This window comes from Zootoca vivipara, chromosome 5 (assembly GCF_965207765.1).
Source record: "Zootoca vivipara chromosome 5, rZooViv2.hap1.1, whole genome shotgun sequence".
Classification (NCBI taxonomy): Eukaryota; Metazoa; Chordata; class Lepidosauria; order Squamata; family Lacertidae; genus Zootoca; species Zootoca vivipara.
This window is the reverse complement of record NC_142588.1, coordinates 16,964,526-16,992,214: the sequence shown is the minus strand read 5'-3', so window position 1 is coordinate 16,992,214 and position 27,689 is coordinate 16,964,526. Positions and strand designations below refer to the sequence as shown.

The 27,689-nt window shown below is 43.5% G+C and overlaps 1 protein-coding gene across 2 annotated transcripts in view; it reads left to right on the top strand.

Moving 5' to 3' along the window:
- Positions 1–19,405: 19,405 nt before the first annotated feature.
- The window catches only part of ZCCHC24 (zinc finger CCHC-type containing 24), a 118,344-nt gene continuing 110,060 nt past the window's right edge, over positions 19,406–27,689 (top strand). For both annotated transcript variants that reach the window (XR_015949976.1, XM_035138331.3), the window contains exon 1: positions 19,406–20,868. Coding sequence is in view for 1 of the 2 variants with exons in the window: in XM_035138331.3 (XP_034994222.1) it covers positions 20,626–20,868 (243 nt within the window). In the remaining variant the exon portion in view is untranslated. The remainder of the gene's footprint in view (positions 20,869–27,689) is intronic.

Below are 27,689 nucleotides of genomic sequence, written 5' to 3'. Positions count from 1 at the left end.
ATACTGAAATGAAACATGGGGAAAATACCTGGCATGGGCACACCCTTAATTTCACTTTATCTCTTTGGCGCATTTATCACGCTCTGCAGTGACATCTGCAAGCCCTCCCTACCCCAGAATCCTACTATGATCTGCTCCTGTTTCCTTTACAAGAGAGAGTAACTGTATTTTACCTCCCTTTGCTTCTCAACCAAAGCTTATCTTTGTGTGGTATTGGCGCTAAAGGGAAATGTTTTCCATTTGTTATCTCTCAGTGTTCCTTGCCGTTTGAATCTATTATTGTAAAGGCAAAGATTAGACTTTCTCTTGCGGCATTTTGTTTTCCTTTGCAGCTTTTTGAAGCTTATCGCTGAACCAATGCAATCCAAGTAATGGCAGCTCGAAGAGGCATTCCCTTCCCATCTGTGTCAAATTAAAAGTCTCGCTCGTAATTAAATGAAACGAGAGAATCAAGGAGCTCTGATCTTAGTCTTCTTAGAACCAGAATTCTCTGAAAGAGAAAATGGCAATTGAGTGGGGCATTTTCAGATCACACTAGCATAATGGGAGGCATTATTACCATAATAACATTTTATAGTAATAATCCTTCAGAGCAATGTAGTAGAACATGCTTTGTCTGAAGTGGGAGAAATTGAGGTTTCAGGAACTGTCAAAATAAAGGGAGAAATAATGCCCATTCCTGTGCATATTTCCTCAGAAATATGCCTCAGTGAGAGCAACGGTGCTTACGATACTCCCATGGAAGTGGGCATATGGTTTGAGCCTTAATAGGATATATCTTTTAAAATGTGCTTAACCTTATTGCATCAATCTAGCCTGCTCAGACAGTAAGATCTCCTCCAGAGATTACCCTTTCACAAGAAGTCTTGTTTGGAAACATGATATGCAGCCAGGGAAGTAAAGTTTATTGTGGTATAAGCTTGATAAATTCCAAGTTTATTTATTTCAGTTCGCAAGTGAATTGAAATCAGAACAGTGACTGAATTCCAAGCTGTTTTAGCAAACAAAAAATGGTGGGAGAGAGATACAGACATAAGGTTAAAGAGAGACCCTTATTCCACTTCCCAGGTTAGCACCAGCGTGAAATTCCTCATCTGAAGAACTGGGATTATATATAGAAAAAGTTATTTTATACCCTGCATAAATTGACAGTGCAATCCAAAGCCTTCCTCTTTGGAACCACTTGGCTCAGTTTTCAAGCAAGATTATGCTGGATGAGGCATCTTGATTCTTTTCTAAAAGGGTGAGGGGTGTGGTTGTGCATAGGGCCAGTCCAAGAGAATTGACTCCCTGGGATGGAACAGAAAATGGCACCCCCACCAGTCAAGGTATGTAGCACCAAGGTTGGCAAAGTTATTTTGGCTCCCCCGAGACAGAAAATCACACAAGCACCCCACACTGCTCACACCTCACGGTATCTCCTCTACTCAGGGTGGCAGCAGCAACCCCCAAGGATCAGAAAACGCAGCCAAATAGAGATGACAGGAAGGGGAGCTCAGAGGATGCCAGGAGCAGTGCAAAGAAAGGACACAGTGGAAAGTATGAGTAGGACATAGACAGGTGGGGAAATCCTCACTGGCTGCACATTCATTTAAGGTGCAAAATGTCACACCTAATCTCACTCCATTTTATTGCTTTCCAACAACTGGCTTTGAACCAGAAATGGAGAGCTCTCCGTCCTGACCTCACAAATGTTGATTGATTTCAGCTGGAAGAAATCCCCTGATCCTAAACATGGCTGTTTCGAAAGTCAACACTCACATTTTATTTAAATCAGCATCACTCATCTTTCTGATCTCTGGCAAACGTATAACCGATAGCTAATGTTTGGCTCTGGGCTGGCATGATTAATAGCTTGGGGGGGGGGGTAACCATGCTGAGAAGGGGTGTGTGTAAAAGAGAGATATGGAAATGAAAACAAGAGGGAAGAGGTCAAAGGGTGCAGAGTTCATCTACTCCAGAATGAGCTTTTTCTGCTCTGTTACAGATTTCTTCAACTAACGCATTCTCCACAGTCTCTTCCTTGCCACTTTACAATATATGCAGAAGGCAATCCTAAATCCCAAGGGTTTGGGGGGAAAAAAGGCATGCTATCTCATTGGATTTCTTGTGAAATGTACCATTTGGAAATGTAAGCCAAAGTATAAAAATAGGCTTGGGTGAAGGACTCATTTACATACGCTTGTAGATTGCTTGATCTTTCGTTATTTGATTACTTAACACTTGGTAAATCTCGGCTGAATGAAGCAACATTGGGTGAAACAAAAGCTGTGTCTCTGGTGTTTAATTTGTGGTGTCGCATCCACATATGTAAATCTTAACTTGATGGACCATCCTACATTGAGTGCCGGCTGCATGTGTGAATCAAGCTTTGGACTTGAGGGCAAGGAATGTACCGTATGTAGGAGAAACTGTCTCAGAGAAACTGTCAGAGCTTTAAGGGACAATGGGGATGGCAAATGATGAGGTGAGCACCTCATTATTACCTCTAAGAAACATATAGGTGGGGAATGTTTGAACTTCACCTCTATTCTGAAGTGGCACAGACCCAGCTAGTCTTAGAAAGGCAATATTGTATCATTGTGAAAGAATGGGTATGAAAGAGATTTGGGGAAACTGACACATCAGTGTTGTTTTGAAAATGTAAAGGCAAGACAGAATAGACTGGCATTAAGTAACTTTCCTTTTTTAGAAATAAATTCAGAGATGACATAATTCGACAAGTGTTGCTGTTATATTGGCATTATTTAATTTTAAGGGTTTCTTCAAGTAATGCCCTTATATTTTTAAAGATGTATGTTTGTATTTTTGTCATCTGAGGCAGTGTTATAGCAAAATAATATTGTTATTCCTGGCAGTATTTTTTTTGGGGGGGGGAAATAGCTTGTATTTAAAAACAAAAAAATTAAAAGAGCATTAAAAGCTGTCTATTGCCTGTCTTAGAATGTTAGCATTTGATGTTCTCCATTTCATATTGTTCCTTACAGTAAGAGAATAAAATAACCTTTTAGGATAATTGCGACAAACACATTCTTACATTCTTAATTGATTCCATGTGATCACTTATTTTGCTTATTTGCTTGGCGCACATTCTCCCAACAAAAGGGCCTTGTGAAACATTTGGTTTTTGTTGGTTCCTAAATTAATCTTTCCCAGTGCATTAAGATTGCATGTACATAAATAAAGCAACATGAAGCAAAGTGACACGACCAGGGTCACACAGAAAGTTAGTGGAAGAGAAGGCACAGACTTTCCTTTAACTCATTTCTGTTACCCAGTCTGCTAAGCCATGCCTTGCGAATGACGATTGTCGTCATCATTCTTTGTCCTGTATCTGGGGACTGAAAAGGCATAGAAACTTCAGAAGTGTGGTGGCTGTCAATGGGTCATTGTTCCATGCCTTCCCTGTAATTCATTGTGCTCCGAGATGGTGTGACACAAGATTTATCGGATCTCTCCAGGAAACAAGGCAGCCCTTCTTCATCCCAGCAGAAACATGCTTTTCATGGTTTCATTTCAATCAAGACACTCCAGCTAGCGAAATATTTCAAATTGCTTGGTGTACATGCACCAAATGCTCTGGGAGAGAGAAAGAGTGGCAGGAACAGGAGTGGAAGCCAAAATAGACTGGGAAGAAAATAAAATGCAGGATGAGTTTTGTGGGAGTCCTTGTAACATAATTTTTGCAGAGGGGAGGGCCACAGCTCAGCGGTAGAGCTTACAGCCTGGTTCCCCTATTGAACTGTTGAGCATACACAAGTGGTATCAGGACCCAGGGGTTTTGTTAACGAGAACAGATCACATCAGTACTTAATTTTGCCACGATTCATGCACCAACCGGCAGACCTTCCCTTGCTTCAAAATAGCCACTTTTCTTGCACACGTCTGGGTCATGTCTGAAGAAGAAAGATGACTATATACCCCATGGGAGATGTGTGTGCATTGGGAGACTGCAATCTCCTTGTAGGGGATAGATATGCCTTCCCCCTTCTGTATGTGAGACACTCATCCATCCTCCTTCACCACTGTCCAAAGCTTAGCTATGAAAATCACTGTTTGGCCTTGGGCAAGTCATTGTCCCTCAACCAAACCTACAAGTTTATTGTGTGAGGATAAAGTGTGATAACCAACCTCATGTGGAACTATAGATTACAAAGAACATACATCGACTGCAATGTGTCAAGTTCCTTCTTCCCCTCAGTACGAACATTACAGTGTGTGTTTCTTTCCCCCTCACTCCACATCATTGGCTCTTGCTGGGGTGATAGGCACATCTCAACTGCATCAGGACATGACGTGGAGAAACTGAAGAAAACATTGTACAGTGGAAGGACTGCCATTTTCAGCAGTATCAGTTTGGGTAATGTGTATATCACCCTATCCTAAGGGGGGGGGGGTTGGTGGGGGAGGGGAGAATATTGAAAATAAATGTTTGTTTTTAAACTAATGCAATGATTATCATAAGTGATTATCCCTGAATTTGAAAACTGGGCAAATTCTCCAGCTGCTGTCGAATGAAGAAAGGCCTCCTTGCACAAAGAGTGATGGAAATAATTTAAGGAGCAAGTTCCAACTGTCTACAGAAGAACCAGGGCAGAGAGTGGTTGTTGGAGAACAAACTGGTGAGAGAGGGATGAGCATGTTATCTTGGTTAGGCAGGGAGTAAACAAACAAAGCCATTTGCTTCCCACTTTTGAAAGATGAGAGCATCATGTGTAGAGGCAATCACACCTTTTGCAGCATGATGATGATCAATCAGACAGGTCCCCTCTCTGTTGTTGAGCACCAAACTGCAAGAATTAGAAACCAGTAAGGGAAAGTGGAGATATTGGTGCCTGCACATGAGGAGAGTCTTCAGGGGGATTAGGATGATGATCAGACTTGCTGTCAAACCCCTACACATGCCTCCTTGGAGAAACAAATCCTACCAAGTGCAATGGGTGTGGGAGTTTTTGCAGTCAAACCGAAAAATGCCTAGCTCTGCTACTTAGTAAATAAAGGGGTTAAGGACCACAGTTGTAAATTGCTAGAGATTCTAAATTGCCCAGAGGCTTCACAATATGGTGACTAACACATTTAATAAATAATACTTCTTAGCACTCCAGAAGCACTTTCTACCAGAAAGTTCCCCGGATTAGACAAAAAGGATCTATTATCAACACGCACAGAAACACCCCTATCAATTTCCTGCATTGCAGGGGGTTGGACTAAATTACCCTCGGGGTCCCTTTCAACTCCACAATTCTATGATTCTAATTTATGTGCATTTGTACCATCAACAGTAAATATACAAATGAGCTGAATTCTAGAGCAGCGAAAAACTGCAGAAGTTTATAAATCTCAGCATTTCACAGAGCTAATAATCCTACCGGTAATAGTTGAAATCCATCCTGAATCAACATGGGGGGTACGGGACAAAAAAACAAAACAAAAAAAGTGGACTCTGTGCAGTGTTTTTCATTGAAAATATGTTTCGAAACTTAAGCTAGTGGTAAATTGGAACTTCAAGGCTTGAACAGGCCGGGAACTTCAAGGCTTGGACAGACACTTAAAAACCAAAAGCAAACCCAAAAGATCTTAAAGCTCTCTGGCCGCTGTTTAAAGTTTTGGTTTTCATTACCTTAAGCTTAACGACGTTCATTCCGAACATCTTGGCACACTATAGAGAGATTTTTACTTTAACCGCCACAATTCACTCCATCCGCTGGAAAGGGAGCAAACATTATTTTTGTTCTCTTCGAACATCCAATGTATAAACATGGAAAGAATAAACTTACAAATAGAGGCAACTGGGTGAGGTCCAAAAGGCAACCAAGTTTAAAGTTTCATTCTCATAAGCATTTTGTTTTATTTTTAAAAGCAAGTGTGAGAAAACAAATCACAAGCTTGTGTAGAATCCTTCATGATTCTGGTAACACAGCCAGTCATTCCAAATGGTCCAGTTCCAAGACTGGATAAACTTGGAGACACATCATTCCAGCACAAAAAAGAGCAGGATACCGGGGGAGGTGAAAAAAATGTATATATTTCAATGAAAGAAACAAGGTGTCAGTTAGGAATGACAACCCAGTGATCTTTGCCAATCAGCCAGTCTTTTATTGTTCGAACCAGTGAAACCACATTCAGGTAATCAGATCTGAAATGCCAGGGATCTCCAGATTCTGTCTTTACTCCACCAATATACTTGAAAGTAAAATTGGTAACTCTGGCACCAGACATCCTCGAATTGTAGAGTTGGAAGGGATCCTGAGGATCATCTAGTCCAACCCCCTGCAATGCAGGGATATGCAGCTGTCCCATATCCTGGCATGAGGGTTGCCAGATCTTCTAAAGCTCAGACTTGAGTTTTTGGGAGTTTGAGGATGCCACCTGTTGGTGCAGTAGGTGCAACACAGCAGCATGGGAATTTTTAAAATGCAAGTCTCTTCCATGAGCACCACTGAAAGATGACTGTTCACCTTCCCACTTGTTTTCAGAATCAATTTATTATGTTTTTATCAGTACCCACCTCTCAGTAATAGGATTATTAACAGGGTTATGTACAGTTCTGATACTAAACACCAGGTACGCTGAATAAAATATGCTTGGGACAACAGGATAGGCTCTAAACACAAGCCTCCACCGGGGTTGCTCTTTCATCTGCCCCAGCCGCAATAAAACACCTCTCTCCCATATTGGTCACTACAGCCACAGCAGGCGCTGTAACTCTCAATTGGTTTGACTTTACCTCCAATGGTGGACTCTTCCATTGTCTCTTTAGACAGGCTGATACCCAAAACTCTTATGGTGAGGCCCAATACATTGTTCTGGGGCTGACTGTAATTTGCAGAACACTAATGAAGTGTGAGTGTATACTGAAATTTGAAATGTTAAGCAACTGGTTGCTTCACGTTTTGGGTCAAAATGGCAGGTTTGTGAGATCTAAAGCATGCATAGGTCACTTGCTGTTTTACCTATACCCTGAATAAGATATCCCAGTGAATTTTCTGAACCACACATAGCTCATCAGACTGGTAAGCTCTCCGTGTCCCTGTTTTCCAGGCACAGCCCCGAATTTACAGAAGCCACATCAGTTTCTGATTTGATCCTGGAACGTACCGTTTTTCCTTAGGGTGTCCCTATTTTCATCAGAGAAATGTTGGAGGGTATGGAGTTATGCAACCCATGAGCCAAGGAAATAAATAACTATACAACTTTTAGAAGGCATATAAAGGCATCCCTGTACAGAGAAGTTTTTTAAAAAATGTTTTTATATATGTTGGAAGCTGCCCAGAGTGGCCGGGGCAACAGATGGGCAGAGTGTTGTTGTTGTTAAAGAGGATGTCCCTGTTTTCACTGGAGAAATATTGGAGGGTATGGACTGGGTGTGGCTGTTACCTTTGCACAGAAGGCTATATAAGTTAAAGGTTTCTACATGTACATCTCTCCATCCAGGGACTCAGCATAAATATGCAACACCAGATGGTGCTGGAGAGCAAAAAAAATTCTATGTGATTTTTACATAGTTTATTTATTTATTTTGTTTTAACAATTTAATTTCTGACTTATTTATAGCGTCCCCCCCCCCCCGGGTATAGATCCACCCCAGGTAAGCAAGACACATTATTACAGTTGAAGGAAGCTTGCCAGCCTGAAGAAACCACTGGAAAATCATGAGGGCCACACAGAGACAGGCCCAGAGAGCCATTCTTGTGGCTCCTAATCCCTGAGATAAACCCCAGTGGCACTTTGCAGCTTGTAATATTTAATGCCCAGAGAGTTATAAGCAGAAGTTTGCCTACCAAGCAAGGCAAATCGCTGCAGCTGGAGGGTCAGCTGAAGGAGGCTCAAGAGCTGCCACAAGGTCTGCAAAGTCTGCATGTGCCCAGAACTAGGAGGGGGGCTTGTAAAGAGCTATTTATATTCCCTGTTTTAGCCTCTCGTGGCAGTTGTAAAGTGAATACACAGGCATATTTATGACAAGCATGTGGAGCAGTCCTGGAACTTGATACTCTATAGTTTCTGTACGGTTTGATGTCAGATGTCGAAGCAATTTTGTGAGACTGTCCGGAATGCAAGAGGTAGCAGGATTTGTGCAGAGTTTCCCGAGTGATTGGGTACAACCCTTCCTCACAGCTTGATGCTCAGGAATTTTGCTAGAACTGTGGAATCCCAATCGGGTTGCTTTATAGGAATGCATTCAAAGTATAGTAGTAGTTTATAAACAGCATCATTCACAGGCTGTTGATTTTTTAAATAAAATATATAAGCTTTATATGCAAAGTGCACCCTTATATATCTTTTTACAATGTAATTCGATGACACTGCAGTAAATCAAATACCCAAGTCCTCCTTGTAGTAAGGCTTATGTTGTATTTTCCCAATAATAAACAAAGATGTCAATTTCAGAACAAAATTGTGATATTTGTGCTTTCTTTCCATCCTTTGTAAATTTTGACATCATGGCATATTGATTAAATTTAGTCTCCCATTCAACCGTTGACAGAACCAGTGTTACGAAGGAACGTAGGAAACTGCCATATAGCTAGTCAGTTGTTTGCTCCATTTGGCTCACCTGGGTAGCATAACATGGTGCCCCTTTGATGCTGTTCAACTCCAACTCCCATGTTCCCTGTTCATTGGCCCTGCTGACAGGGGTTGATGGGAGTTGGAGTTCAACCATGCGCTCCATATTGGCAGCAGCTCTCTAGGATTTCAAACAGAGGTCTTTCCAAGCAGGGCCGACCCGTGATGCTTTGCTGCTTGAGGCGGAATGCCCTGCCACCTCCACCACCACCACCGCAGGTGCACTCTGCCACTGCTGTGAGGGGGCATGTCCATAGTAGCATGAGTGCACCCATGGCAGAGGAGGCGAGAGTGTGGTGTCAGCAGAGAGCACTCAGGGTGGATGCCCATGGCAGGAGGATGCTTGCAAAAGCAAGGGGATGTGCCTGCGGTGCAGAGGAGTCATGGCAGGGGTGCAGTGCAGAGGAGGCAGTGAGCAGTTGGCCCAGAACTTCTGCCTGAGGGGACTGCCTCATCTTGCTTCAGGCAAGCCCTCTTTCTTTCTTTCTTTCTTTCTTTCTTTCTTTTTGATAAAAAAATGATCTAAATTTATTACAGTTCTTATGTTACATTAATAAGCATTGTTACGTTACATTGCAAGACTTATTGTACTATGATTTTCAATGTATACACAAAGGTAATATACAAAATAAAAAAGGAAAGGGGGAAAAGGGGGGGGAAACCCCAAAACCCAGAGAAATAAAAAATATTCCCAACTCATATACCAACATTTTAGACTTCCTGTCAATCCCTGTTGTATGTTCTTATGTTACAAATGAATGTACAGTACTCTTATTATTATATAGTTCTTTACATTTTGTCTAATAGCGGTACATTCCTATATCAATATGTATCCATGATCATGTTACTCAACTCATTCTGTCTTCAAAGTCAATTGAACGCTAACATAGATAGGTAAAGGTAAAGGTAAAGGGACCCCTGACCATTAGGTCCAGTCGTGACCGACTCTGGGGTTGCGCGCTCATCTCGCATTATTGGCCGAGGGAGCCGGCGTATAGCTTCCAGGTCATGTGGCCAGCATGACAAAGCCGCTTCTGGCAAACCAGAGCAGCACATGGAACGCCGTTTACCTTCCCGCTGTAGCGGTTCCTATTTATCTACTTGCATTTTGACGTGCTTTCGAACTGCTAGGTTGGCAGGAGCTGGGACCAAGCAACGGGAGCTCACCCCGTCACAGGGATTCGAACCGCTGACCTTCTGATCAGCAAGCCCTAGGCTCAGTGGTTTAACCACAGCGCCACCTGGGTCCCTCCAACATAGATACTGAACCCTTACTATATCTTCGAACATATCCCTTATATCTATCCCACTTTTCCATGAATTTTTGTTTTGAGTTGCCTCTCAGATTATTTGTCAATTGAACCATTTCAGCAAATTCTTGTAGCATGTTCTGCCGTGATCATCGGAGCTTCTTCTTCCTTCCACCCCTCTGCCACCAAAATCCGGGCTACAGCCATTGCATATAAGAATATCTCTCTCAATCTAATTGGGATATCCTTACCGACAATACTTAATAGGGATGCCTCTGGTCTTTTTAAAAAGGTTATTCCAAGCATTTTTCTCAGCTCATCATAAATTAAAACCCAAAACACTTTGATCTTCCTACACATCCACCACATATGGTACATGTCACCATTGCTCCCACCACACCTCCAACAAATATTCGCTAGATTTTTGTACATCTTAGATAGTCTTGAGGGGGTCTTGAGGAGCTCCTTAATATTATAACATGCAGTAAATTTCATATTTATTCTCCAAAGATTTTCCCATTCGGCCATCATTATTGGGCGGCCAATATCCTGTGCCCATCTAATCATTGTTGCTTTAACCTCCTCCTCCTTGACTTCCCAGTCAAGGAGGATTCAGTACATTCTCGAAATTATCCTGGTTTTATTGTTTATTAATTCTGTTTCAAGTTTTGAGGGCTCTTTGTCAAATCCAATCTTTTTATCCTGTTTAAATATTTCGTATATTTGATGGTACTCCAAACAACCAGAGAGCCGGTCCTTTATTTCCTCATATTTCCTAAGTTTAATTTGGCCATCTTCTTATTATACGTCAACCAATTTCATTTCATGTTCTTCTTTTTTACCGCGCTTGCCTCCACTGGCGATATATATCTTGGGGTCTTTGGTTCTAAGAGTCTTCTGTATTTTCCCCAGACTTTGAAGAGAGCATTTCTTACTATATGATTTGTAAAACTCTTATGTACTTTATATTTTCCATAGTTTATGTACGCATGCCACCCATATGGGATGTCATGCCCTTCTATGTCTACTACGTCAGTATTGCTTAGAAGGTACCAGTCCCTCATCCATGAGAAGCAAGCAGGCTCATAGTATAATTTTAGGTTGGGGAATCCAAAGCCTCCCCTTTCCTTAATATCTATTAAGATCTTTTGTTTTATTCTTGGTCTTCTCCCTGACCAAATGAATTTAGATATTTCTTTCTACCAGTTATCAATACAGCCAGTTTTCCCTATAACCGGAATGGTCTGAAACAAGAAAAGCATCTTTGGCAAGATGTTTAATTTGACTGCCGATATACGGCCCCAAAATGATATTTTTTAATTTGCTCCACATCTCCATGTCTCTTTTAATTCCTGCTCAGCACTTAATGTAGTTATCTTCATAGAGGTTGATGTTTTTCGGTGTCAGCTGGATTCCCAAATACTTGATTTTGGAGTATACTGTGTTAAATTCTCAATTTCGTCCTTTTCCATTGGTGATAGATTTTTTGCTAATAGTTTGGTTTTGTTAATGTTCAATTTAAACCCAGAAACCTTTCCATATTCTTGAATAATTTGCAACACTTTGGTAAGATTCTCTTTCGGGTCTTCAGTTGTTATAAGTTCGTCCACAAACACCCTCAGTTTATATTTACTACTCCCCAGCGTTATCCCTTTAATGTTTTTCACCTCTCTAATTTATTTAAAATTTCCATTGTTAAGATAAATATTAGTGGAGAGAGCGGACAGCCCTGTCTTGTCCTCTTATTAATTTTGCATTCCTGAGTTATGTTCCCATTTATTATAATTTTAGCTTTTTGTTTAGTATATATCACTTGAATACCGTTACGATATTACTCTCCAAAGTCCATCTGTTGCGGCATACCTTTCATGAATCTCCAGGAAACGTTGTCAAAGGCTTTCTCCTTGTCCACTGCCATTAGAACGGCCTGTTTGTCTATTCTTAAATCCAAATATTCCAGCAGATTTATAATATTTGTAATGTTACCCTGAATCTGTCTGCCGGGGAGAAAGCCTGCTTGATCTCTGTGGATAATCTTCTGAATGATTTATTTTGTTCTTTCAGCTTAAATATACGCATATAGTGTATAATCATTATTCAGAAGCGATATAGGCCTAAAGTTGGTAATTGCTTGCTGGTCTGTTCCCTGTTTCGGAATCACCGTGATAAAACTTTCTTTCCATGACTCGGGCATTACACCCTCTTTCAGAGTATTATTCATAATGTTTTAAGAGGCAAGCCCTGTTTCTAACCCTGCTTGAAAATCCTGAGATTAAACCTGGGAACGTCCACATGGAAAACATGTGTTTTGCCACTGACCTTGCATAACTTACTCTGGCAGCTGTTATATAAATAATAGTCTGCATGGCCTTTGCATTAGTAAATCCAGGACTGTCCCTAGAAAATAGGGATACTTGGAGAGTCTGTGGCTATCCCCTTAAGTGCCTTCTTAATTTCTTTGCTAGTGGGCAAGTAGAGAACATAAGGAAACAACTGCCATCTCTTTTATGTACTTGTTGGTTTATGTCAATCCTTTGGAGTAATATTCAAACAATTTTCTTATGTCAGTGCACAAAGGAAATGGTTGCCTTGTTTTCATATGTATGGAAATGGAGAGGCGGCACCAAGATCTTGCAACCAGCCTGTCGTATAGTTGTGGCCTTTTGCAATGATAACGGCTAGGTAGTTATATATTCTGGAAACAATACTCTTCATGTTTGCTTATAGCATCTCCCCCTTCCCCTCAAATGTGATTATGTTTCTGACCATACAGTCCTATGCTTCACTTACATATACTGGAAGCATAAAGGAGATATCAAGCAATTACCGTTGTATTAATGGATCCTAAAGATTACACCTGCATTGGGGATCGACATCTATGTAAGGCCATAGTTGTGTCTGTGTAACTTTACAATAGTGTAATAACACCACTGTTACAACTATCCCTGTGAAAGGAACCAGAAATGGGAAACATCAGGGGTGCAGCAGGGCAGGAACAGAGGTTTTAAAGCAGAGGTTGGATGGTCATCTGTCATGGATGCTTTAGTTGAGATTCCTGCATTGCAGTGTTTTGGACCAGATGACCCTCAGGGTTCCTTCCAATGTTACCATTCTGTGGTTTGTGGTTCTATGATTTCCATTGTATCTTGTGTTCTCTTGACCCACCAGAGGTATTATATTATGCTGGCAAAAAAAAGAAAGAAAGACACGCTGAACTCATGGAGAGCGAAAAGCCACTCCCTCCAGTTCTCTCCGCCCATCTCTACAACGGAGAAGAGCATACCAACTAACTGCAGCCAATATCAAGTAATATATAAACGCCAGACAGGAAACATATAATTCAGATAATAGGATACTTGGCACAGGGCTATATGTTAGGCCTGATTTCTAGAGATTGTTCAGTGCATAGTGGGGAATTTGACAAATGCAACTGTAGTGAAAAGGGCACTTGTTGGCACATAGGGAGCATTAAAGGGAAAAGCAGGTTTTAAGAGATTTTGAGCAGAAAAATAGAGAGTGGGGAAAGGTTTAAGCACACCATCCTCCCATGACTCCTTTGCTCAGAATAGCAGCCTGAGAAAGCAACAGCTTTTCATTTTAAACACTGTAACAAATGCTTGTCCAGACTTCGTTATACACGTGTGTATGTTTTATGTAGGTTAGCCCAAGTATTTTAAAGTGGTACAATCCTGTACATACCTACCCTGTAGAAAGCCTCTTTAACTCAATAGAACCTTCTTCTGCACAGACGCTACTATTTTTATTTATAAAAGTATTTCTATAGCACCATGTCGTAAAATTTAGCAAGGCGGTGTGTACACTATAAAACATAAAGTGTCCCTATTTGTTTGTTTGCTTGTTTGTTTGCTTGCTAGCTTTTAAAATAATAAAAAATACAGATGATAATTCAGGGGGACTGACTGATTAAAATCTGGACAAATCTGGACAGCTGCAAAAGCCCGTCAGCACACACAAAGAAACAGGCACAAATATTCAAGAGAGGGATGCCTTACTGAACCTCAAGGGAGGATGCCTTACTGAACCTCTGCTGGCAGGGCCAGCTCTAGGCCTGCTCCTGGTGGTGCGGGGCACCAGGGCACCAGGGCACCAGGGGTGCCGCTGCGCCCGCTGAGAGGCGCGACTGAGGCTGCCCCAGGTGCGCCTCCGCTGTTCAGTGGCTTCAGGCCGCTCTCTGGAGGTGCGCGGGCCTGGGGCCGCCTCCGCCGTGTGCAGGGGCATTGCAACAGGGGGCGGGCAGCGCCCCCCTGGCTCAGGGCTGGCCCTACGGCAGGCTGGGTGGCACAGTGCAGTTGCGCCCGCGGCATCCCCCCTGCGCATGGCACCCGCCCGCTGCGCTGGGAATCGGGGGGTGGGGAGGCGGCCATGTTTAAGACGGCCCTGTCTGCTGGTAAAGTGTTCCACAGCATGGGAGTGGTGACATGGATAGTAAGGTAAAGGTAAAGGGCCCCCTGACTCTCAGGTCCAGTCGTGTCCGACTCTGGGGTTGCGGCGCTCATCCTGCTCTATAGGCCGAGGGAGCCGGCGTACAGCTTCCGGGTCATGTGGCCAGCATGACAAAGCTGCTTCTGGCGAACCAGAGCAGCACACGGAAACACCGTTTACCTTTCCACCGGAGCGGTCCCTATTTATCTACTTGTACTTTGATGTGCTTTCGAACTGCTAGGTGGGCAGGAGCTGGGACCGAGCAATGGGAGCTCACCCCGTTGCAGGGATTCGAACCGCCAACGTTCTGATCAGCAAGCCCTAGACTCTGTGGTTTAACCCACAGCGCCACCTGGGTCCCTTGACATGGATAGTATTAGGAGCTATATATGTGCATATATGTTAGTGTTGTCAGTATTACAAAATAAAAAGTGTTTTAAAAATGGGTAGGGCTGGGGCATAAAATAAAGTTTCAGGGTATGGTCCATAATGCAAAGACCTTGTTGAAACTAAGCAGGTTTGGGCCTGGTTAGTGTTTTCATGGGAGACCACAAGGAAATTCCGTGGATGTCACCTTGAGTTTTATGATGGAAAAAGGTGGGTTATAAAATGTTCAAAATGAAAAAGTTAGAAGTCCTTTTAAACAAGCCTGTAATATTTTTTTTTACTCCCCCCCCTTATTATTTTTACTAACAATTCTTTAGCCTTTTCACGTTTGGGAGGTTCTGCAACCCACAGATCATTTTTAATTATTTTTTCTTTTGCACCTATACAGTTTCACTATTCTTATAGTGGCCAGAATTGTACACAACAACAGATTTCTAAATGTAGCCACACACTATATGCGGTACATTTATACGGCTGTCACCTACCCTCATACTTCCGAAACATGAACTGGTTTATATATGAAAGTAAATTTAAATGAACAGAGAGGATAATGAAGCAGATCAACAACCCCACTTCCTTCATGTTTCCCCACAGCTTATGAAATTCTAACAGTTTCTGACTATTACCGTATGAAAAGGTACTATTGTTAGAGCAGAAGCTGCTTCTTTCAAATCCTTACCAGCACAACCTTTTTCACTTCACAATAAGCATATTTGTGGGATCTCGAAAGTATTGCAAGCTTTGTAGTATGGCATTGGGCAGCAAACTATTATTACAAGCCCCACCATGTTTTTCTCCAACCCTCATTACAATCTCAGTTTCTAAAATCCTGTAACCAGATAGGCAAGCAGTTAACAACCTGTTCACATATGAGAAACACACCCATCCATCTTCCAGATTTATAGGGGATGGCTTAATAATATTTCCTACAGGGTATTCTCGGGTTTTCTCTTTCTTTCTTTCTTTCTTTCTTTCTTTCTTTCTTTCTTTCTTTCTTTCTTTCTTTTTCGTGTGTGTGTGTGTGTGTGTGTGTGTGTGTGTGTGTGCATGGCTTTACTTCCTTAGAAAGTAGTTTTCTTCACACTTTTCCCATCTATGCCATTGAATGCATCTCACATACTGTTGAGAAAGTCTCAAACTTATCCAGTAAGCCAAGCAAAAAAGAACCCCAGTCTTTAAGGGAAAAAAATGCTTTGGAATAATAATGCCTTATTTTGAAACAGGAAAAATGTTCTACATTTTTGCTTATGATGCAAAGAGAAACACAATCTCAGTTCCGGCACCTCTCAGGTAGACGCCATTGCCATTATAAGAGAACAAGGGAGGCATTCTGGCACCTCTTTTTAACTTCTGGTGCTGCCTCAGTACAGCTGTGCACTTTCATGGGCTCCGTTGAAAACAGCTTCTCCATGCGAACCAGGAAGTGACCTCTCCAGACAACAGAATTACTCTTCTTATCTCTGTGGTTGTGAGAGATGTTTCCATCCCTCCCTCCCACTGCCTCCACACAGCCCTGGGCGCTGGCATCCCATGCTATGTCACTGCCCCAACCTTCAGTTTCCTAACCCTATTAAGTACAGCTCAACCAGATACTGATTCTAAACAAACTCACCACCACCTCCACTGCCACATTCTGCCTCTGAAAAATCCTGTTGCAATCCATGCACAAGGGTTTCTAAAAGGGATATAAAATCTTATCATATATGCACTCCTTTCTTGCCCTTTGTGGGCCTTAATAATGCAAGGCCTTGGCACAGACTCTTGCAAATCTGTGCTGCTCTCAAAGGTTTTAACAAGCCTTAGGTTACGAACCTGAGCTCTGGTAAGGCCAGGAACAGAACCCAAATTTGCATCTCTTTGTGTATGTGCCAAATCACGGTGAACACATTATCTCTGCAAAGAGTTTTCTAACACAAGTAAACCTAAAAGGCTTAAAAAAAGAAGTGCTCTTCTTTATATGAGCCTGTGAAAAGCTTCCTCTCAAAATGAAACCAAGAAAGCTGTTTGAAATTCAAAAGGGGGAGCTGCAGGAACAGATCCAGACAGGTGGAGTGATAAATAGGACACATCATATACAGAAACCTCCATCCTCTGGTCCAATGTCCCTCCCCCGACACAGAATCAGGCCATTTCACACATTATGTACTGTATTAAACCCACCTTTGCCACAGTGAATACCTTGGTTGAGTTATAGCCAATCCCTGCTCTCTGACAAGTGTACCCGTAGGATATGCATGTTTGCAGACTTGTTTGATGCATTTGTATTTTGTGGTTTTAGACATACCCTATCTCTTGCAGCTCTGCAGCTGCACCCTGGGCCCTGTATCATGACGGAAAAGGAGATCTGGCCAAACCAGAGCATTCCACTCTGCTTGCTCACCCTCCCCATTGGACTCTCGCTGCCACCAGGTGAAAGAGTTCATTTTTCTACAAGGCTGCCTTTCACCAACCAGCCTAAAATTCCCCTGTGTCTCCTCAAGAACACTTGAAGAACATGTGTAGAACTTGGCAATAGACGTAGGGGCAGTACATTAAAGGCAACCACAAAAGGTTTTATGAAACAAGTTTAAAAGTTTACTAAAAGGATTTTTAAAAAAAATTGAACGTAAGAATGGTTGCATGCACACAAAAGTATTCCTCCTAATGAAGCAAAGGCACAGACAAATAAACAGAGATTTAAATGCAATACAGAATTCCAGTTTCTTAAACACTCCATCCTAGTGCGTGCTTCCTTCATATCCTGAGATCACACCTCGATATGTTCACCCCTTCATCAGATTCCCTCTGGTTACATGACACCTAATCCACAAACTCAAGGAAGCTAAATTCTTTATTTTTTTAACAAAAGGCATGTGATCGGCACCTTTCTCAGTTATTTTACCCACTTTCAGTTTGATTCCTGGACAGGTCAGGTTTAGCAAGTTATTCCATAATCCCCAAACCAAACACATGCAGGAATTTTACCCTTTTTTGGGGGACAGTCCATTTCCTTCATGCTAACAAAAAGGTTAAGCCTACTCCAAAATAATGTAATGTGTGGCCCTTGCTGAAAGTGAACTCGGACACTGGACAAAGTGCATTCATCCAGGTGATATCATCACACTCAGCCTGATCCAATACTCTGCTGCACAGTGACAACAGAGCACAACTGAGCAGAAGGCTCCTAGCACTGGTACAATTCTGTGCTTTGCTTCTTGGGCTAAACTGATTCTGGGGAGGTCTTATGCCAGTGGTTCTCAAAGGATGTAGCATGCCAAACTGGTGTGGCATGAGAGGATGGCAAGTGTGGCAAGAAGATTCAAGGACAATGAAAAAAACATTTAAACGTTTAGGTATAGTGTACGGTAGTATAGGATAGGATAGGATACAGTAGTATAGTATCCAAATAACCTGGGTGGGATATACAACCAGAAACAGTATCCATACCTCTCTTCAAGAGTGTTAGCTATTCTTCTACAGTTCTTCATGACATACTGTTGTGAACAGAGATTTTCAGCCCTGAAGAATATGAAAGATCACAGAAGAGAAGGCCTTCTTTGTGTTGATGAGGAGATGAGTTTGTTTGTCTCAAATTGGACCCAACATATATGAGATTACTCTGCAAACGCAAGCTCACACCGCTCATTGAGTTTGTATACACATTTAAGGTACATCTGTAAGAGGCTCGTTTATAATTAGATTTTGGGAATGTTTCATGTTCTTATGTAGCTGCATTGTTTTATACTTTCTGGATGTGCCATGATCATATTATAAAGCAGTTGTGTTCTACATTAGGGACCCAGGTGGCGCTGTGGGTTAAACCACTGAGCCTAGGGCTTGCTGATCAGAAGTTTGGCGGTTCGAATCCCTGCAATGGGGTGAGCTCCTGTTGCTCGGTCCTAGCTCCTGCCCACCTAGCAGTTCGAAAGCACATCAAAGTGCAAGTAGATAAATAGGGACCGCTCCGGCGGGAAGGTACACAGCATTTCCGTGCACTGCTCTGGTTCGCCAGAAGCGGCTTTGTCATGCTGGCCACATGACCCGGAAGCTGTCTGCGGACAAATCGCTGGCTCCCTCGGCCTATAGAGCGAGATGAGCACCGCAACCCCAGAGTCGGACACGACTGGGCCTGATGGTCAGGGGCCCCTTTACTTTTTATTCTACATTATAAATGTACTGCTGGGAGTTGTTTCATTTTGATTCCCAATGTATTTCTTACCAATAAAAAAATGGTGTGGTGTGAGAAATGTACAGCTCCCACAATTCATGGTTGCTCTCCATACTGGATGAAACTGATGGGCATTAGAATCCAACAACATCTGGCTGCCCACTTTGGTCTTAGGGTATGGAGCAGAAATGAGATGGAGCTTTGGCTGCATTGCAGGATTGAAACAATTTTAAATTAGCTAACAATTGCAGACAAAGTGTGTGTTGTGATTAAAACTTCAGAGGTAAGGCAGGAGAAAGCTGCATGGCTTTGCATGCCCACTGGCCTTGTGACACAATTTATTTATTTAGTTTATTGATTAACTTCACGTATAGTGAACCTTTCAGCTCCAGAGCTCCAGCTGATGTACCTTACAGCAATATGAAAGCAAATCTAGCGAGGGGAATGGTGTCAGTTTAAGGCTAAAGAGAGCAACTCTTTATTTTGCCTTGTGTGTGTATTCCTGTTTTTTGTTGCAATTCTTGCATCTGAACTTTTGTAAAGTTCACACGGTTAATTTGCAGATGAGCCAAGTTCCCCTCAAGGAGCCCAGGTTTGAGAGAGGCTATAGACAAAACATTCTCTTGCTTTGTATTAATGGTGAATGAAAAAACAGCATTGTAGGCCAGCCTTTTCAGCAAGTTTGGTATGAGTTAAGGCTGTGGTCCTGGTGTAATAGACCTGATTCTGTGCCACGGCTTGCACCCATTGCACCACAACTGTTCCAGTGGATGGACTTCCCCACACTGGCGGCAAACTTAGAAGCATTGGAAGGAGACCACAAAGGAAGCCTGTTACTGGAAGGTCGGGAAGCAAAGGGAGGCCAATGGCAGCTCCTGGCTTGGCAAGCAGGCACAGAATGGCAGAGTTAGAAGGGACCATGAGAGTCATCTAGTCCAACCCGTTTTCATGCAGGAATATTTTGCATGCCTTTGGACATCTCCTGGGCTGGCCCTGCTGGAGTCAGGACACTGGACGAGGTGGATTCTTCAGAAAGCTCTTGCAAACAGCTAGATGACAGCTGGGGTCCCTTCCCGCTCTGCGATACTATGATGCTATAGTTCCAGTCACGTACGAAGCCGGCCTTCCTCTGCGCAGGCAGAGAGTGGATTCCGCTGTGTTCTTACGGGGGCGGGAGCGAGGGGGGCGGGGTGAAATAGAGGGAAGGAGGCGCGGTCCCTCTTTTGATTGGCCCGCAGCAACCCCCGTATTTAAATTTGGTCCTGCACGGAACTGTCGCGAGCCAATGCCCTTTTCGCTCCCCGCCCGTCCCCCCCTCCATCCCCGCTCCCCAATGGTCGGGTTCCTACAGGCAGCCCCGACGAGTTTGCTGAATAACTCAAGGCGCCCTTCCCCTCCAGCAGGGAGACTAAGGGAGTGAGAATAAAGACAGATAGCGGATCGAGCCACGGGGAAGGAGAGGAAGGAGGGAAGGAGGGAGGGGGGGACGGAAAGCCAAAGAAAGTTTCTGCCTAACTTTGCTATTGCTGCTGCCACCGTAGATCAGCAGCTATGCTGGGGGTGGACGGCGTGCTGGAGCTTGGAGGGCTCAGATCGCCTTAGGAAAGGCAGGAAGGGGGGGAAAGGGAGCTGGAAAGATTTAGGGCGCAAGGAAAACGGAGAGGAGCCCCCCTCCCTCCCTTCTCCCCCACCCCCTCTGGTAGGGGCCCACGAGGAAGCCGTGCAGGGTAGCAAAAATCCCCCACAGGGAGGAGGAGGAAAGTTGATCCAGCGAGAGAGGGGAGGGGAGGGGGGAAAGACCATCTCCGAGAGGGCAGCTTCGGGTGGGCAAGGATGAGCCTGTTGTCAGCCATCGACACCAGCGCTGCCTCCGTCTACCAGCCCGCGCAGCTGCTCAACTGGGTTTATCTATCCCTGCAAGACACGCACCAGGCCAGCGCCTTCGATGCCTTCCGACCGGAGCCTTCGTCGTCTCAGCACCCGGAGCTGAGCTACCCCAGCAAGAGCAGCGCCGAGCTGGGCTCCTCCCTCAGCTCCAGCTATCTTAACAGCTTCTTCCAGCTCCAAAGGAACGAGGTAACACGATCCCTTCCTCTGCAACTCAGCCCCAGCTGAAAGGAGCGCTTAAAAAATGATGATGATGATGATAAATACCGATTTTTGACCCCCACTTGGAAATAAGCTGGTTGGTTGTGGTTTTGGCCTCTGAAATGGAGCTGGAAAGGGCTGGACTTTGCTTGGACGGGGGGCGGCGGAGGGAACTGGGAAAAGTTTGCGGAAAGTTTCTCCCTCTGAAAACTTTTGCACCGCCATGATGCTTTGCAAGTATTTTCTCCCCCCGTCCTCGGCGCCCTTTGACTCTCTCTAATGCGCTTTTTAAAATTCCTTCTCCTCTTTTTTTAACCGCTTGCTCCTTTGAAACGTGGAGCGCTTGGTAATCGAGTTAGCAGATTTATGCAGAAGGGGGTAGGTAGGCGGCTCTGGAGAGACGTTTCTCTTCCGCGTCAGAGATGCAGGAGATCTAAAGAACCCAGGCGCACTCTTCGCTGCAACGGTTCAGAATTTTGTCCTACAGAAACGTTGGGAAAACAACTGGTTTTTACGCGTTGCTTACTGCTTGCTTGATGGTTCTTAGGCTGTTACAAACGAAGCATTCCGAGCAGGGTGGTCATATTGGAATGCGCTTTGAGTTGGAACAAAGTTGATTTCAGTTTCCCATCTAGAGTTCTCTCTCTCTCTCTCTCTCTCTCTCTCTCTCTCTCTCTCTCTCTCTCTCTCTCTCTCTCTCTCTGGTGTTTGTGGGGGGTTTATTTTGGATTTGCAGTCCAGTGAAAATTCTGCAGTTGGAAACTACCTTCCCTCCCTTGCCCACGCGTTTGGGAGTGTGCGGGAAGGTGCGCGCGTGCTCGTGGGTTTAGTTCCTGTTGACATTGTGGTCAATGATTACATGGGCTGATCAGAGTAAGGCCGATTGAATTGCCTACCTATATCCTAAACTTCGGTGATATAAATACTGATAGTGTCGCTGGGGCTGGAGGTGGGGAAGGAAGACGGAGATATCTGGGTAGACTCAATCTCAGAGTCCTAGGGTTGAGCCCCACGTTGGTTGGGTAAAAGATTCCTGCCTTTCAGGGCATTGAACTAGATGACCCTTGGGATCCCTTCCAGCTCTATAGATTTATGATTCTGTGATCTTCAGCAAGCCAGCAGTCACTTTTAGCACCATCGCTTTAAAAAGAGAGAGAGTTAAGCTGACCAGCATTGTGCTATTATTAACTTCAAAAGACAACTGGGCTTTTCTAGCCCTGGAAAGTTTCTAAAAAGTGTTCTTGCATTTTCATTATCTCTGTTGTTTCCTACATTTAGATGGTAAGTTTCCCGGGAGAAGGGGACTGTCTCTTCTTAAGTACCGTACCTCTGTGAATCGCCACATACAGTATTATGTTATTAACAAACAGAAAAGCCCCAGACTGGTTTTCCAGACTTGGAGCAAAGTCACACATGCATGTTAAAATACTTTATCAGATGGGGGAATCTTCCATCTTCCTCTGTTTCAGTTAGTGGGCATTGTCACTGTCCGTGGTTGTACTTTCTTCAAATGTCACTGTACTGCAAGAGGAAGACACTCCCCTACTTAGCTAGCCAGGATGCTGGTCTATAGTGCGTTGGGCCTGGGACCAAACTTGGATGCAATCCCACTGTATGGTGTATAACTGTACCTGCCTAAATTATCTGTCCAGCAGTCTCTCTGCCCCAGCAAGGCAAGGCTGGCAGTTTCACCTTTATGGAGTGCCTTATCTTTTCTTTTAAAAACATGTGGTCTTTTCACCCTTTTAAAAAAAATTGATCCAGGGATATGAAGGGAAAGGAGAGTTAATAGATGTCATTAAGTGATCATGGGCATGGAAGAAAACGGGGCACTCATTTGGCTTTGTTGCATGTGTGTTTCAGTTAGGATGTGTATCTGCATGTAGGGTGTGTTTAAGCGCGGGGGGCAAAACCAGTGCCAGAGCATGCTGACTTCTGCCACAGGTACTGTGACCTCTTTTCCTGCTTCAGAACTTGGAAATAAACTGCTACACTTCCCACCAAATGTATATAGCTATGGGGGACAGTGTCAGATGGAGGGTTTAAAATGTGCTTCGTGTACTTTATTTCAGTTCACATAGGTGACACAAGCATCTGCCGAAGGGTTGAAATTAAATTGTACATCTAAGTTCCTACCAGGACAGCAGTTATTAAAAACCCAATAAGAACTTCATTTCTGCATTTCAAATATGCATGCTAACAGCAGAAGAGCGGTCCCAAGGATCTTTAAGTGGCATGTGTATAATGGGTCTTATTTAGAAAACAAGTTTAGGGAGTCTCTTGTTAATAAATCTGCCATTACTTATCCCAGTATCATTCTGTGTCAGGTCATTTTATGTGTGATGCAGTTTGCAGAATAATCAAAGGAAGAAGGGGTTAGAACCTGGCAGAGTCTGTTGTGAACACCAGGCAATCATATCGATTGCTTTCAAAAACAAGTGACTTCAGACCCATTTGTAAATATTCTCGTGGTGCAAATAACTTAAAACATAGTACAATAGCTGCATATCTGTTGTCCTCTGATGTGGAACTGTGATGGTGCATGATACACTTTCTGAACTTGATGGAATAAGATGGGATACACACAAATAAATAATATTTCTGTGATTATGAGATATGGAAATACCCAGAACATGCTCTCAAGTTACACTGCTTTAAAAAAAAATTTGTTGAATCTTGGGCCAACCTTTGCTGTGAATCTGCACCCTGCCACAGTCAGATCGTTCTCCCTAGCCCACCCCCTAGTGGTACCTTTCCCAATGTAACCCAATGCTTTAGTGATGCTGCAATGACATCACCCTGTGATACCCCTGCCATGCCGTCCCATCTGTTAAATGTGGCCATGTCTTGGACTTTTGTGCTTGATATTACTATTTGACATCAGCTTATAGTAGCATTCACTGGCATACCAGTGCCAATTAGTGGTGTGGTTTGTAATAGCTGCTTGTCTAGAGTAAGAATGGTCCCCAGCTAAGCAGGTAAGAAACTTTATGAAAGTTGGTTCTTTTAAAACTTTAGGTCCTCAGTGCAGGCATGTATGAGCAGGCAGACTAGTAAATCTTTTTGTGTAGTCTAGCATCTTTTGTGGACTTATCAAAGCATTCCTGGGAGCTGCTTTGAAAGAGAAATGAAGTTTCGGTCCAGGCTGCAATACCAGTTCAGTGGAACAGAGCTATATGTTACCCTCCCACACCACCCATCTTAAAAAGCTATTTGCCAGATCAAAAGCTTTTGATTAGTCTATGAAAGCTTATGCCACAATAAATAGGTTATTATTTAAAGTACCATAGGATTCTTTGTGGGCTCCAGTAGCCTAACATGGCTACTTATTTGGGAATTGCTTAGCTTGTTAGTCTTATCAATGCAGGAATGTGACAGAAATTTTCTTTTTCATGATTCTGCAACTTCTTTGAAGAATGTCAGCTCACAGGTTTTGGGTCTGCTACTTTCCAAAGAACACAGAGCTGCATGTCTGTTGATCCCAACTAGGCTCTTTCGTTGTTTTCCTCTTTTAAGTCATGCATCCTTCAACTGCTTATTAAGTTTGAGGTTCTTCCTATCCAACCCCCCCCCCCCCCTGAGATCAAGTTACTATGAAGGCAAACTGTTATTTTAAAACAGATCCAGTGCAAAGTACACTGACAGTATGTTTTCCTCTGCATTGTGAATAAAAAACTAATCCAATCCTTGTATGCAATCTATGAAAGTTGTCTTCTGCAGTACCTTCCCTAAACTGAAGCCTTAGCATTTTGCAGTCTTTTAGGGGCTTTCTTCCTGTTTCCTTTCCCATTGTTTTTTTACTTCATCCCAGGAAAGATTTCTGATGAGTTTGTGTTTCTGTTGATTCCTTGCTGTCTTTAACAACTCAGTCTGAACATGTTTATTTGGAAGTGAATCCTATTGGTCTCCATTGAACTGTAAGTGTGCCAAGGGATCTGGCAGTCTGAAGGACCACCCTCTCGCTTATGAATCTGCCCATTAGATCATCAGAAAACCAGCCCTAGATGTCTTCAGCCTGAGCTTTGGTGGGTGACTACTGGAGACAAGGCCTTTTCTGTTTTGGAACAATGATTATGGAACTTTCCCCAGAGAAGTCTGCTTGACGCTTTCTTTTAGGTGTCAGAGGAAAGCTTTTCTTTGCGTGGATATTCTACTGAAGACGTTTTATGAAACTGATGTCTTTGAAATTTCTGCTGCTGTTTTCTGATGCGGCTTTATTTACACTTTGCTTTGCTTTACTGAGTTTAGTTATTGTCACTTATACTTCTTTTTTTTTCCTGAATTGCCTTCAACACATACATGGAAAGGTATACCAGAAATTATTTGAATATTTGCCCCTTCTTGCTTAGATGCCATTATGCTCTGCTCCCCTGAACACCCTACTTAAGTGATAGGACAGGTCTTAACGATGCTACTTAGCTTTCAAGTGTTCCAAGCCATTATGATGCATTGTTTTCTTGTAATCCTCGCAATCTCGTATGGTTCATCAATTTTACTATCCTTGTTGCAGATGGCAAACTGAGGCTGAAAGATACCATCGCTAGTGGACTAAGGCTAGTTGGTGAGCCATTGTGGTTTAGTGGTTAGAGTGTTGTCTGCAAGAAGAGGAGGAGGAGTTTGGATTTGATATCCCGCTTTATCACTACCCGAAGGAGTCTCAAGGCGGCTAACATTCCCTTCCTCCCCCACAACAAACACTCTGTGAGGTGAGTGGGGCTGAGAGACTTCAGAGAAGTGTGACTAGCCCAAGGTCACCCAGCAGCTGCATGTGGAGGAGCGGAGACGCGAACCCCGTTCACCAGATTACAAGTCTACTGCTCTTAACCACTACACAACACTGGCTCTCCAAGGGAGACTGTGGCTGAGATCTCCACTCAAGTCACAAAACTTTTTGAGTGACCTTGGGTCAATGGTTCTCTCTTAGCATAACCAACCTCACAGGGCTGTGTGATGAATAGTGTGATGAATAGCAGTTGAATAGCAGGGCTGTGTGATGAATAGCAGTTGAGTCAGTGTGATGCGAATGCAATGCACCAGCAGAGCCAATCTGACATTCCTGCTAGTGCATTTATACCAGGCTAACCTCCCCACCATCTCACCCCTCCTGGTAAGCAGTGGCGACTCATGTACTGGGAGGACAGGTAAGTGCCTCTGCCCCATCCACTATTGTGAACAGGTTCATAGCAGAGATGATACATTAACCAGAAACTGCCTGATTCCCAGACCTGTCTCTTAGACACTATGCTACACCAGCTCTCTTGATACCACAGGGACTCGTTCTACCAACAGCTAATTGCAACACAGTTCTGAAATGACTTGGTTGTTCTGGCTACGTTCAACTTACTTGCTTTCAGAAGGATTTTTTTTTTTGGCTATTTTGGGCTAAATACTTTCTCATACACATCAATCATTATCAACCTGGCTACTCAGAGTTCTTTTTCTACTTCCAGCAGCACTGATCCTCAGTTTTTGTGTATCTGTACACCAGGGCTTTATAGGGACCCAGGTGGCGCTGTGGTTAAACCACTGAGCCTAGGGCTTGCTGATCAGAAGGTCGGCGGTTCGAATCCCTGTGACGGGGTGAGCTCCCGTTGCTCGGTCCCAGCTCCTGCCAACCTAGCAGTTCGAAAGCACATCAAAATGCAAGTAGATAAATAGGAACCGCTACAGCGGGAAGGTAAACGGTGTTTCCATGTGCTACTCTGGTTCGCCAGAAGCGGCTTTGTCATGCTGGCCACATGACCTGGAAGCTATACGCCGGCTCCCTCGGCCTATAGAGCAAGATGAGCGCCGCAACCCCAGAGTCGGACACGACTGGACCTAATGGTCAGGGGTCCTTTACCTTTACCCTTTTACACCAGGGCTTTATACAGTAGGGCACATTTCAGGAGCTAACGGGGGCCAGTACAGGAAGACCAAAATGGGAGAATGGGAGAGATGGAGATGCGATGGATTAACTAGCAGCAATTTAGCCCTTCTACAATATCACAAATCTGGTTGAAAGTCTATCAGTGGGACAAACAGTGACATCATGGAGAGAGATAACTGAGAGATCACCAGCTATGTTCTTCATCCAATATGTAGCCATGCATTTGTTGTTGTTGTTTAGTCGTGTCCGACTCTTCGTGACCCCATGAACCATAGCATGCCAGGCACTCCTGTCTTCCACTGCCTCCCGCAGTTTGGTCAAACTCATGTTCGTAGCTTCGAGAACACTGTCCAACCATCTCGTCCTCTGTCGTCCCTTTCTCCTAGTGCCCTCCATCTTTACCAACATCAGGGTCTTTTCCAGGGAGTCTTCACTTCTCATGAGGTGGCCCAAGTATTGGAGCCTCAGCTTCACGATCTGTCCTTCCAGGGAGCACTCAGGGCTGATTTCCTTAAGAATGGATAGGTTTGATCTTCTAGCAGTCCATGGGACTCTCAAGAGTCTCCTCCAGCACCATAATTCAAAAGCATCAATTCTTCGGCGATCAGCCTTCTTTATGGTCCAGCTCTCACTTCCATACATCACTACTGGGAAAACAATAGCTTTAACTATACGGACCTTTGTTGGCAAGGTGATGTCTCTGCTTTTTAAGATGCTGTCTAGGTTTGTCATTGCTTTTCTCCCAAGAAGCAGTGGTCTTCAGAAGCAGTGATCCATGAAGGGGAGCCATGCATAGTGATAGGGAATATATAATAAATGGTCAGTGCAATAGTATCTATTAGAAATCTGCAGTGAATAGTTCCAGTCAATATGTAGAATTTATTCTGTTGATGCCCATCTTGATCCTTGTTGACCCTATGCCTCCATTGGTAGGACCGCT